The following is a 13,736-nucleotide window of genomic DNA, read 5'->3' as shown; positions in this document are numbered from 1 at the left end:
AGCTGCAATGTAACTAACGCTTTAGATCGCGAGATGTCAGTGTAAACCTAGAGAAAGACTCGTGACGTCAATCGGTTGCTCATGAGTTTTTTTGTTCCGCCTTCTCAGTTTATTCGTGTGTTTTCTCATTTTCAGCACCGCAGCTGTTAGATTTGTCAGGATTGAGTACAGCGTCCTTGCCTTGTCTGACTGGGTTTCAGCGTAAATGTGAGCAACGATGGAACTATACAACAAATATTTGTAGATTGATCATGAAATTCCGGTGTTTTTGTAATCTCAGAAAAATGGAACAAAGAAGACGCTCTCATCAGCTGGAGCTGAATGCGAAACTCACTTTCATTGTTGTATCGCTGTTGTTTGGGAGAGCAGTTTGGGCACAAATACAGTACTCGATCTCGGAGGAGCAGAAGGACGGAGCTGCTGTGGGAAATGTCGCGAAGGATTTAGGTATTGATCGCAGAACACTAAAGGAAAGAGGATTTCGCATCGTCTCGACCTCAGGCGAGTCAATGTTCAGTGTGAATCAGAATGACGGTGTCTTGTATGTTAACGGTAAAATAGATAGAGAGGAGGTGTGCGAGAGAAGCACACCGTGTTTAATCAACCTGAAAATTGCTTTAGAAAACCCACTAGAAATCCACTATGTCACCGTAGAGATATTAGATGTAAACGATCACAGTCCGCTGTTTTCCGAGAATGAAAAGCGGCTGGAAATTTGGGAATCTGTTCTGCCAGGCGCGCGATATCCGCTACAGGCAGCGCATGATGCTGATAGTGGAAGCAATTCGGTTCAAACCTACAAACTCGGCCACAACGACCATTTCCGTCTTGAGATTAAAGACCGAGAAGAAGATGGTAAAATTCCTATTCTGATTTTACACAAGCCGCTTGACAGGGAAGTGACGAAAAACTTAAAATTAGAATTGACTGCTTTAGATGGAGGGAGACCTCCAAAGTCTGGCTCAATAGAAATATTTATTAATGTGCTGGATATTAACGATAATGTACCTGTTTTTACGAAGGACGCTTACACGGTGACATTAAATGAAAACGCACCTGTGGGCACAACAGTTGTAAAGGTCAATGCCACTGATTTGGACGAGGGTAAAAATGGAGAGGTAGTTTATGCATTGGGAAATAATGTCAAGAATAATTTACGCAGACTTTTTGAAGTTAATGAAATCACTGGGGAAATTATTTTGAGAGATCGTTTGGATTTTGAGGTCAAGGATAAATATGAGATTGACATTCAGGCGTCTGACAAAGGAACGGTTCCTCTTGCGACGGATAAAAGTGTAATCATAAAAGTAGTCGATGTAAATGATAATGCGCCGGAAATAGAAGTCACATCATTTTCAAGCGCCATTCCAGAGGATTCTAGACCTGGTACTACAGTGGCTTTGATAAGCGTCACCGATTTAGACTCCGGGCTCAATGGAAAAATATCCTGTTCACTCTCCGAAGATATATCTTTTAAACTAATGCCGTCATCACAAGTTAATATTTATTCTTTAGTTACTTCTGGATTACTTGACAGAGAAACGACATTTCAGTATCACATTACATTAAGTGCAAAAGATATGGGACAGCCATCATTGTCTTCTGTTAAAACTATAACTGTTCTGATATCAGATGTAAATGACAATAGTCCGGAATTCTCATTTTCCCCGTATGCGTTTTATGTGATGGAAAATAATGTCCCAGGCAAATTTTTATTTTCTGTGTCTGCTACTGACAAAGACGCAAATGAAAATGCTATAGTTAGCTATCAAATATGGAGAGAAAGTAGCGAAGAAAAATATACGTCTTTCATTAATATTAACTCTGAAAATGGGGCGATTGATGCGCTAAAGAGCTTTGACTTTGAAACTGTTAAAACATTCCAGTTCCACGTTCTCGCTACAGACTCTGGAACTACGTCTCTGAGCAGTAACGTGACAGTGAACGTGTTTATTCTGGATCAGAACGACAACGTTCCAGTGATCTTATATCCAGTCAGCGCTAACGGTTCTGCTGAGGGTGTGGAAGAGATTCCCCGTAATGTGAACGCAGGTCATTTGGTGACTAAAGTCAGAGCCTATGACGCAGATATAGGATACAACGGCTGGTTATTATTTTCACTGCAGGAAGTTAGTGACCACAGTCTCTTTGGTTTGGACCGCTATACAGGACAGATAAGGACCCTTCGCTCATTCACAGAAACAGACGAGGCCCAGCATAAACTGCTCATACTGGTCAAAGACAATGGGAACGTTTCTCTCTCAGCAACAGCGACTGTGATTGTCAAAGTTGTGGAGCCCAAAGAGGCGTTTGCAGCTTCTGATGTCAAAAACACAGTAAAAGACGAGGAGGAAAACAATGTGACATTTTATTTGATCATCACTTTGGGCTCGGTTTCAGTGCTTTTTGTCATCAGCATCATCGTGTTGATTATAATGCAGTGCTCTAAATCGACAGACTATTCGTCCAAGTATTTACAGGATACAAATTACGACGGGACTCTGTGTCACAGCATCCAGTACAGATCTGGAGACAAACGGTACATGTTAGTTGGACCCAGAATGAGTATCGGCTCTACTATTGTTCCTGGCAGTAATGGAAATACTCTAGTGATCCCAGATCGCAGGAGGAGAGATTCTGGAGAGGTAAGCAATTGCCTTATGCATCTGTGTATTAGTTGTAGGAAACAATATTAAGACAGAAGTTGGCTGCTCTCCGTGGTACTGAACCTGCTCAGTTAAGTACTGTTATTCAAATGGAACACCGTTAGTATCTCTGCCTTTCTTAGATTCGGATTTATTTATGATTTAGATTTAGGATTTTACATTACCAAAGCACAGGAATATTAACTCGGTGTATAACTACTATTTAGGTGGTCATGGAATTTAATGGCTGATTTATTTGAATTATTTGTGTGTTCCCTTCTTATTCTGCTCTAGAAGGGATTATTTGGAATTTTACACTGCAATAGGAGTAGATTTTTGCTGAACTCTGCCTGCAGTCTCTAATGGTGTTTGTCCTTTTAATAAACAGTTGGTCTGTGAACGGACCCCAGATCGCGCATCCATAGAGTGTGATGGTTTTTGTAACTGACTGGACTATTTTCAGCCAGATTCTGATTGAAATGTAAAGTAATATTCTTCTCAACAATACAATACTCTTTATGCCTTGTCCCCCATTTGTTTGCAGTTTTGTAGTTTCCTGTGCTGCTGATGTTTATTCTAAGGTTTGTGTAGTTCAAAGTGTGTTTTAAGGGCCTACTGTCTAATTTAAAGTTATGCGGTTGGTCTTGGAAGCTGGGTCTTTTTCAGAATTGCTCTTCCTCTCTCTTTTCCTTTCACTCACTCGTTTTCATAAAACAATATGTTCGATCTAATGTAATACTATTGGGTAGTTCAGCACAGCTTAAATCATGGTTTATATGGATTTTTTTAGGATAAAACTACATGCATTTGACACCAGTTAAATGTTTTTGGACGCTGCAATGTAACTAACGCGTTAGATCGAGAGATGTCAGTGTAACCTAGAGAAAGACTCGTGACGTCAAACAGTTAAGTTTTTTTTTTTTTCTTGTTCTGCCTTCTCAGTTTATTCGTGTGCATTCTCATTTTCAGCACCGGTGCTGTTAGATTTGTCAGGATTGATTGAGTGCAGCGTCTTTTTATTGTCTGACTGGCCTTCAGCGTAAATGTGAGCAACGATGGAACTATACAACAAATATTTGTAGATTGATCGTGAAATTCCGTTGGAACGGGTTTTTGTAAAACCAGAAAAATGGAACAAAGAAGACGCTCTCATCAGCTGGAGCTGAATGCGAAACTCGCTTTCATTGTTGTATCGCTGTTGTTTGGGAGAGCAGTTTGGGCACAAATACAGTACTCGATCTCGGAGGAGCAGAAGGACGGAGCTGCTGTGGGAAATGTCGCGAAGGATTTAGGTATTGATCGCAGAACACTAAAGGAAAGAGGATTTCGCATCGTCTCGACCTCAGGCGAGTCAATGTTCAGTGTGAATCAGAATGACGGTGTCTTGTATGTTAACGGTAAAATAGATAGAGAGGAGGTGTGCGAGAGAAGCACACCGTGTTTAATCAACCTGAAAATTGCTTTAGAAAACCCACTAGAAATTCACTATGTCACTATAGAGATATTAGATGTAAACGATCACAGTCCGCTGTTTTCCGAGAATGAAAAGCGGCTAGAAATTTGGGAATCCGCCCTGCCAGGCGCGCGATATCCGCTACAGGCAGCGCGTGATCCTGATAGTGGAAGTAATTCGGTTCAAACCTACAAACTCGGCCACAACGACCATTTCCGTCTTGAGATTAAAGACCGAGAAGATGTTAAAATTCCTATTCTGATTTTACACAAGCCGCTTGACAGGGAAGTGACGAAAAACATAAAATTAGAATTGACTGCTTTAGATGGAGGGAGACCTCCAAAGTCTGGCTCAATAGAAATATTTATTGATGTGCTGGATATAAACGACAATGTGCCTATATTCACGAAAGAAACTTACACTGTTGTATTGAGTGAAAACGCACCTGTGGGCACAACAATTGTACAGGTTAATGCTACTGATTTGGACGAGGGTCAAAATGGACAAGTAGTTTATGCATTGGGAAATAATGTTGATGATAACTTACATGAACTTTTTCAAGTTAATTCAGTCACTGGAGAAATTATTGTGACTGGTCTTTTAGATTTCGAGGTAAAAGATATATATGAAATTGACATTCAGGCATCTGACAAAGGAACTGTTCCTCTTGCGACGGATAAAAGTGTAATCATAAAAATAGTTGATGTAAATGATAATGCACCGGAAATGGAGGTGACATCATTTTCAAGCGCCATTCCAGAGGATTCTAGACCTGGTACTACAGTGGCTTTGATAAGCGTCACCGATTTGGACTCCGGGCGCAATGGAAAAATCTCATGTTCAGTATCCGATAAAATACCTTTTAAACTAATGCCGTCATCACACGATAATATTTATTCTTTAGTTACTTCTGGATTACTTGACAGAGAATCGAAATTTCAGTATGACATAAGATTAGTTGCAAATGATGCAGGAGAGCCATCATTGTCTTCTGTTAAATCTATATCTGTTCTGATATCAGATGTAAATGACAATTGTCCGGAATTCTCATTTTCCCCGTATGCGTATTATGTGATGGAAAATAATGTCCCAGGCAAAATATTATTTTCTGTGTCTGCTACTGACAAAGACTCAAACGAAAATGCTATAATCAGCTATCATATATGGAGAGAAAATAACGAGGAAAACAAATATACATCTTTCATTAATATTAACTCTGAAAACGGGGAGATTTATGCGCTAAAGAGCTTTGACTTTGAAACTGTTAAAATGTTCCAGTTTCAAGTTGTTACAGGACACAAATTACGACGGGACTCTGTGTCACAGCATCCAGTACAGATCTGGAGACAAACGGTACATGTTAGTTCGACCCAGAATGAGTATCGGCTCTACTATAGTCCCTGGCAGTAATGGAAATACTCTAGTGATCCCAGATCGCAGGAGGAGAGATTCTGGAGAGGTAAGAAAAGGACTAGCGTTGTGCTATATTGTATTCATGGACTGCATTGTTGTATTATTTTTTAATACTTTTTAGTGCTTTTATTTTAATTTTATAGCTACACATGTGTGTGAATTACATATTATCGTGGAATTTTTCCTGTGCCCCAATGATTGAATAAACTGTAAAAGTAACCGTGAGAGCGATAGTCGCTGTCCTTGGTGCTGAATACATGATGCAGCTTTCTGTTCTGCAAAGTTGTCTCATTCTTTCTGTTTCTGTGCATATTTTAGGTGTATTAGACAAGCTCCAAGAACTTAAAAATGGTTAATTTGTTTCATTATGAATTTTGTAGCTTTTAATGAATAGCAATGCAATGAAAAAGCGCCAGGTGTCAGTGCAAACCTGAAGTGAAACTCAAAACCTTAAGAGTACCTCCCTGTTTTTTCGTCATCATTTAGATTTGTATATGATCTTTTTCATCAGCGGCGTGGCTTGCTCGGTGGTTTTGTCCTTTGCTTTTCTTCGTAATATCTTTTGAGGATTAAGAAATCTTTCATGTGGTCATTGGACTAATATTTGGACAGTCGTTGTGAAATTGCTGTGGAACCAATACGTTGCAAAAATGGGACAAAGAAGAATTGAGCAGTGGCCTGAGCGGCATGTGAAAATCGTGTTCATTGTTGTATCGCTTGTTTTCGGCAGAACGGTTTGGGCGCAAATACGCTACTCGATTTCTGAAGAGCAAAAGGACGGAGCTGCTGTGGGAAATGTTGCAAAGGATTTGGGCATTGATTACAGAAACTTAAAGGAGCGAGGATTTCGTATCGTCTCGACTTCAGGCGAGTCAATGTTCAGTGTAAATCAGAATGATGGTGTCTTGTATGTGAACGGTAAATTAGATAGAGAGGAGGTGTGCGAAAGAAGCACCCCGTGTTTAATAAATCTAAAAATCGCATTAGAAAAGCCTCTCGAGATTCATTACGTGACTGTTGATGTAATAGACACGAATGACCACGCTCCGAGATTCCAAGAGCAGGAAAAGCATTTACAAATAGGTGAATCGGTGATTCCCGGTGCGCGGTTTCAGCTTCAGGCAGCGCGCGATCCAGACAGTGGCAGTAACTCAGTTCAGAGTTATAAACTGAGCCACACCGAACATTTCCGTATTGAAATTAAAGATCGCGATGAAGACGGCAAAGTTCCAGTGCTGATTTTACAAAAGCCGCTCGATCGAGAGGTTACAAAAAGGATGAAATTGCAGCTAATTGCTTTAGATGGAGGCAGACCTCCAAAGTCTGGAACTATGGAAATAACAATAGATGTGCTAGATATAAACGATAATGCACCTGTTTTCACCAAGGAAGCTTACATTGTAATGCTAAATGAAAACACTCCCGTTGGCACAACTATTTTTAGGGTGAACGCAACTGATTTGGATGAAGGTCAGAACAGCGAAATAGTTTATTCATTAGGGCATGACGTCAATGATAAACTGCGTAAACTTTTTAATATTAATCCAATCACAGGAGAAATCGTTGTGACCGGTCTCTTGGATTTTGAAGTTAAAGATAAATATGAGATTGATATTCAAGCATCTGACAAAGGAATCGTTCCTCTAACAACAGATAAAAGTTTAACTATAAAAATTGCTGATATAAATGATAATCCCCCTCAGATAGAAGTGACATCATTCTCAAGTGCTATTCCTGAGGACTCCAAACCCGGCACAACGGTAGCTTTAATAAGTGTCTCTGATTTAGATTCCGAAATTAATGGGAGAGTCACATGTTCATTACCTGAGGACATACCTTTCAAATTAATGCCATCATCACAAGAAAATACATACACATTAGTGACAATATCATCTCTTGACAGAGAGACAATTTCTCGCTATGACATCACATTAGAAGCCACAGATGCTGGTCAGCCACCACGGTCTTCTGTTAAATCTATAACTGTACATGTATCAGATGTTAATGACAATGTTCCAGAGTTTTCTTTTTCTCCTTATTCGTTTTATGTGATGGAGAATAATGCTCCAGGCAAATCTTTATTTTCTGTGTCTGCCTCTGACAAAGACACACGGGAAAACAGTGTAGTCAGTTATCAAATATGGAGAGATGGTGTAGAAAACAAATATGCATCTTTCATTAATATTAACTCTGAAAATGGGGAGATTTATGCGCTAAAGAGCTTTGATTTTGAAACTGTTAAAACATTTCAGTTCAAAATTGTTGCAACAGACTCTGGAACTCCGTTTCTGAGCAGTAACGTGACACCAAAGAGGCTTTTGCAGCTTCTGATGTTAAAAACGCAGTAAAAGACGAGGAGGAAAACAACGTGACATTTCATTTGATGATCACTCTGGGCTCGGTTTCAGTGCTTTTTGTCATCAGCATCATCGTGTTGATTATAATGCAGTGCTCTAAATCGACAGACTATTCGTCCAAGTACTTACAGGATACAAATTAGGACTCCGTGTCACAGCATCCAGTACAGATCTGGAGACAAACGGTACATGTTAGTTGGACCCAGAATGAGTATTGGTTCTACTATAGTACCGGGCAGTAATAGGAACACTCTAGTGATACCAGATCGCAGGAGGAGAGGTTCTGGGGAGGTAAGAAACTTTAAGGGTTGATATATTTTTATTTTTATTTTTATTTTTATGTGTATTTTTATGCCATTACCATTTAGATATAGATTGTGGTGAAAGAGTTGCATCAACCTCTTATACATGCATTACTCGAGCTGGACAGTGGATTTCTGGGTCCCAACATACTTTGCATGGGATTGGATCAGAATAGTATATGTTGAAATGTTTCTAAGTGAAGGATGTACTCACTAGTGTTTAATTTTCAGATTTATAAGAGTTCATGTTGTTGCCATTTTTGTGGTTACTATTGTGCTGAAGCATGGATCTTGTACTTAGATTGTGGGCCTCTATGAAGACCATGGTGTTGCTTTACTAAATATGCAGTAGCTGTGCAAATGCCAGTGCAGTGTGTCTTTTCTTGTTTATTCTTCTCATACATTACAGTTAGTTTAAAATATTTATTAAAAATATATAAACTTTTTTTTAACTGAAGATGAATTAGATATTTTGAGGTGAAATTCAAAGAATAAGTGAAGTTAAACTGATGTCTTTTCATTTAATTAATACGATTTTTATTTCATGGTACATCCTATCCTATTTATTTATTTAGATGATGATGATTATTATTATTATTATTAGTAGTAGTAGTAGTAGTAGTAGTAGTATGGTGGTCTATGCTTTTTTTCTTACATATGTTTAAGTAAACTAAGACTTAAATTTTATAAGTAATAATTGTTATACAATCCTTGTACTATAGCTTTTAGTAAAAGAAGAGTGTCATAGAGTAGTCCATACTCTGAGAATTATTGACCTTACACATCATGTTTTGTCAACTCCATGTATATGATATACTATGATAGCTTTAGAATGTGAATTAAAGTTAGAATGTTTGTTAATAAGCTTCAAGTACACAAATATCGAGTGACAAATGATCCAGCTACTTACCTGTTTGTTATACAATGAATTACTTTCATAAAATGATTACTTTTCATTTCCAGTGAACTATGAACTAGCATACTCTCTAATGCCATTGATTATTTGTTTAAAATTTCAACGTTTATGATTGTAACTCTAGGCTACATAAAGTGGACTGTTTTGGTTGGCATGAGATATAAAACTACAATACTACTGCAGTGGGTTGTAAACAATTAAAATCAATTATGTGCGCCATTTGGACATACATATCTTGTCTTAAATATAACTTATTTAAATGTTCATGTTATTCCACTTTGTTCTTTTTTAGAATGTTTATAAATTTGTCAGATAAACCTGTTATTCGACTTAGCTTATCTATTGTTTATTTTTTCAGTTACGTTCGTTTGCAGTGAAAAGTAAATTCGCATGGTGTCAGTGCACACCAAAATTACGGACCTGACGTGGCATCGTGTGTTGGCAGTTTCATTCGCTCTCTTCATCAGTTCGTTAAGAACGCCGAGGACATTGCCTGCACATTCGCCAAGAGCTACCTGCTTCGTACGTAAGGATTTTCGAACATAAACCATGATTTTTATGGTCAGCGCTTAACTTTGTTATAGGTCAACATTTTAGAGTGGAACATCTTTAAACGCCGTTTTGATTTCCTGCAAAATGCAACAAAGGGCGCGTTCGTCATGGCGCGTCAGACTTACATTCATGGCTTTGGGAATGCTGCTTTGGAGAGAGGTATGCGCACAAATACGATATTCTCTTTCTGAGGAGCAGAAAGAAGGATCTGCGGTCGGAAACCTTGCGAAGGATTTAGGTCTCGATACCAGAACGTTAAAGGAGAGAGGATTTCGGATCGTTTCAACCTCAGGCGACTCGCTGTTCACGGTAAATCAGAAAGACGGGATTTTAAGTGTAAATGGGAAAATAGATCGCGAGGAGGTGTGCGAGAGAAGCGGCTCGTGTGTCATCAATCTAAAAATCGCACTAGAAAACCCTTTAGAGATCCACTATGTGTCGATTGAAATTGTGGACGTCAATGATCATGCCCCGACATTCCCGGAAAAAGAAAAGCGGTTGGAAATATCGGAATCAGCCCTACCTGGAGCTCGGTATCAGTTACAGGCGGCGCGGGATCCCGATGGCGGAATGAACTCTGTTCAACAATATAAACTCAGTCATAATGATAATTTCCGCATAGAGGTTAAAGATCGCGGAGAAGATCGCAAAATGCCCTTTTTAATTCTTCAAAAGCCTTTAGACAGAGAAACAAGCCGTAGACACAAGCTAGTCCTCACGGCGCTTGATGGAGGGCGACCCCCAAAGTCTGGGACAATGGATATAATAGTTGACGTTTTAGATGTTAATGACAATACGCCAGTTTTCACACAAGAAGTTTACTCTGTAACGCTTCAAGAAAATGTCCCTGTGGGCACAACTGTTATACAGGTTAATGCTACTGATATGGATGATGGTCCAAATGGAGAAGTTTTTTATTCGTTTGGAAAGGATATAGACAGTAGGCTAATACATCTTTTTGATTTAAACTCCAGGACTGGAGAAATTACTATAATTGGTCAAATAGATTTTGAAGAGATGAATAACTTTGAAATAGATATCCAAGCATCAGACAAAGGAAGCGCTCCTCTCACATCAGATAAGAGTATAACCATAAAAATCATTGATGTAAATGACAATGTACCCGAGATAGAAGTCACATCTTTTTCAAGTGCAGTGCCTGAAGACTCTAAAATTGGAACTACAGTGGCTTTAATCAGCATCAGTGATTTGGACTCTGGTGTAAATGGAAAAGTGTTGTGCTACATAACTGAAGAAGTACCTTTCAGGCTAACGGCATCATCCCAATATAACATTTATGCACTGGTCACAGCCTCATCTCTTGATAGAGAAACTGTGCCTCGCTATGACATCATGTTAGTAGCCAAAGATGCCGGGCAGCCACCTTTGTCTTCATTTAAAACTATAACTGTGCAGATATCGGATGTAAATGACAATAGTCCAGCATTTTCACTTTCACCCTATGCTTTTTATGTGATGGAAAACAATATTCCAGGAAAATCTTTGTTTTCTGTGTCTGCTTCTGATCGTGACTTAGATGAAAATGCTGTTGTACACTATAACATTTGGAGAGACCCTGGAGATGAAAACAAATATGCATCTTTCATTAATATTAACTCTGAAAATGGAGAGATTTATGCACTAAAGAGCTTTGACTTTGAAACTGTTCAAATGTTCCAGTTTCAAGTTGTTGCTACAGACTCTGGAACTCCGTCTCTGAGCAGTAACGTGACAGTGAATGTGTTTATTCTGGATCAGAACGACAACGTTCCAGTGATCTTATATCCAGTCAGCGCTAACGGTTCTGCTGAGGGTGTGGAAGAGATTCCCCGTAATGTGAACGCAGGTCATTTGGTGACTAAAGTCAGAGCCTATGACGCAGATATAGGATACAACGGCTGGTTATTATTTTCACTGCAGGAAGTTAGTGACCACAGTCTCTTTGGTTTGGACCGCTATACAGGACAGATAAGGACCCTTCGCTCATTCACAGAAACAGACGAGGCCCAGCATAAACTGCTCATACTGGTCAAAGACAATGGGAACATTTCACTCTCAGCGACAGCGACTGTGATTGTCAAAGTTGTGGAGCCCAAAGAGGCTTTTGCAACTTCTGATGTGAAAAACACAGTAAAAGAAGAGGAGGAAAACAGCGTGACATTTTATTTGATCATCATTTTGGGTTCGGTTTCAGTGCTTTTTCTCATTAGCATCATCGTGTTGACTATAATGCAGTGCTATAAATCAACAGACTATTCGTCCAAGTACTTACAGGACACAAATTACGACGGGACTCTGTGTCACAGCATCCAGTACAGATCTGGAGACAAACGGTACATGCTAGTTGGACCCAGAATGAGTATTGGCTCTACTATAGTCCCGCGCAGTAATGGAAATACTCTAGTGATCCCAGATCGCAGGAGAAGAGATTCTGGGGAGGTAAGAAACTTTACGGTATGATATATTTTTAATTTTTATATGTATTTTTATGCCCATTACCACTGAGATATGGATCATAGTGAAAGAGTTGCATCAAACTCTTAGACATACATTACTGGATCTGGATAGTGGATTTCTGGGTCCCAACATAGACATAATTTGCATGGGATTGGATCAGAATACTATATGATGAAATGTTACTAAGTGCAGGGCATACTCGCTAGTGTTGAATTTTCATATATAGAAGAGTTTGTGTTGTTGCCATATTTGTGGTTGCTATTGTGCTGAAGCATGAATCTTGTACTTAGATTGTGGGCCGCTACATGAAGACCATTGTGTTGCTTTACTAAATATGCAGTAAATTCCAGTACAGTGTCTTTTCTTGCTTACTCTTCTTATACATTACAACTAGTTAATAATATTTATCAAAATTATATTCAGCATGTGAAAATGACCTATGCTACATTTTTTTAAACTGAACATTAATTAGATATTTTGAGGTGAAATTTATAGAGTAAGTCAAGTTAAATTGATATATTTTCATTGAATTTATAAGATTTGTATTTGATGGTACAGTTTGACAATTTCATGTTCAGATAAAACTAGCAAACTTTGCCGAAGTCATGAATCTTGCTGGGTCCTTTTTAACAAAGAACAAAGGTACTGTAAATGAACAGAGGACACCAGGCAGCAGTAATCAAGTCCTGTGACTAATCAGGCTTGTGCAAAATTCAGAATCTATAAATAGACTCTTTTTGATTCATGAGTTTCAGTTGAATTAAATTGGAAGTCTGTCTGTCTATCTATCTATCTATCTATCTATCTATCTATCTATTGATCGATCGATTTATGATGATGATGATGATGATGATTATTTAGTGTGGTGGTTTACGCTTTTTTCCCCTACATATAAAATGCAAGTCTTTAAAATTAGTTATATTTAAAAATAAGTCATAATGTTATACAATCCAAGTGCTATAGCTTTTAGTAAAGGAAGGGCGTCATACAGTAGTCCCTACTCTGAGAATTATTGGCCTTACACATCATGTTTTGTCAACTCCATGTCATACTATGATGGCTTTAGAATGAAAGTTTTCAATTAGAATGTTTGGTAATAAGCTTAAAGTTCACATAAATATTGAGTGACAGTGATCCAGGTACTAGCTGTATGTGTAATACAGTGAACTTCTTTTTGATGCCAATTAACTTTGAACTCCTTTCTAATGCCATTGATAGCTTGTTTAAAAGATCACAAGTTAACGTTTATGATTGTAGACCTGGGCTGCGTTTCCCAAAAGCTTCGTAAGCCTAAGAAGTTCGTAAAAACGATCGTACGACTGATCTTAATATTACGGTCTGTTTCCCAAAAGCATCGTAACTTCAGTAGCCCTTGAAAATGGTCGTAGATCTACGAGTGCTCTGGAGTAATCGTAAAGCCCTAAGTGCATCGTAAAAAGAAAGATTTATGCGGTCACCTGCAGGACAATCGGCAGATTGCACCTTTAACTTTATTCAAGTGCAATGTGATTATAATAGAAAGTATTGATTGTACTTTATTGTACACTTTATTACTCGTTTTTATGAATTTATAAATGAAATAATTAAAAACGGCAAAAAAATTTTGAAATACACATCTAAATTAAATGACTGAACAAAAAA

At 38.4% G+C, this 13,736-nt stretch overlaps 3 protein-coding genes across 3 annotated transcripts; all 3 read left to right on the top strand.

Moving 5' to 3' along the window:
* The first annotated feature begins 281 nt into the window (after positions 1 to 281).
* LOC107660926 (protocadherin gamma-C3-like) lies at positions 282 to 3,629 on the top strand. The gene is made up of 2 exons (XM_016450367.1): positions 282 to 2,645; positions 3,615 to 3,629. The coding sequence occupies exons 1-2, from the start codon at positions 285 to 287 to the stop codon at positions 3,627 to 3,629; spliced, it is 2,376 nt and encodes a 791-aa protein (XP_016305853.1). The 5' UTR covers positions 282 to 284.
* A 75-nt stretch (positions 3,630 to 3,704) lies between these two features.
* Positions 3,705 to 5,508, top strand: LOC107660925 (protocadherin-10-like). Its single transcript, XM_016450366.1, has one exon. It carries the CDS (start codon positions 3,775 to 3,777, stop codon positions 5,506 to 5,508), a length of 1,734 nt encoding a protein of 577 aa, XP_016305852.1. The 5' UTR covers positions 3,705 to 3,774.
* Positions 5,509 to 6,161: 653 nt separating this feature from the next.
* On the top strand, positions 6,162 to 7,859 carry LOC107660924 (protocadherin gamma-A7-like). Its single transcript, XM_016450365.1, has one exon. It carries the CDS (start codon positions 6,162 to 6,164, stop codon positions 7,857 to 7,859), a length of 1,698 nt encoding a protein of 565 aa, XP_016305851.1.
* The last annotated feature ends 5,877 nt before the right edge of the window (positions 7,860 to 13,736 follow it).

The sequence above is a fragment of the Sinocyclocheilus anshuiensis genome, unplaced genomic scaffold (assembly GCF_001515605.1).
Source record: "Sinocyclocheilus anshuiensis isolate Anshui unplaced genomic scaffold, SAMN03320099.WGS_v1.1 scaffold1647, whole genome shotgun sequence".
Lineage (NCBI taxonomy): Eukaryota > Metazoa > Chordata > Actinopteri > Cypriniformes > Cyprinidae > Sinocyclocheilus > Sinocyclocheilus anshuiensis.
The sequence above is the reverse complement of the archived record's forward strand: the minus strand, read 5'-3'. Positions and strand labels throughout refer to the sequence as shown.

Bases quoted from the DNA above. Each gene is read 5' to 3' on its own strand.
- LOC107660926 (XM_016450367.1), top strand. From the start codon at position 285: ATGGAACAAAGAAGACGCTCTCATCAGCTGGAGCTGAATGCGAAACTC.
- LOC107660925 (XM_016450366.1), top strand. From the start codon at position 3,775: ATGGAACAAAGAAGACGCTCTCATCAGCTGGAGCTGAATGCGAAACTC.
- LOC107660924 (XM_016450365.1), top strand. From the start codon at position 6,162: ATGGGACAAAGAAGAATTGAGCAGTGGCCTGAGCGGCATGTGAAAATC.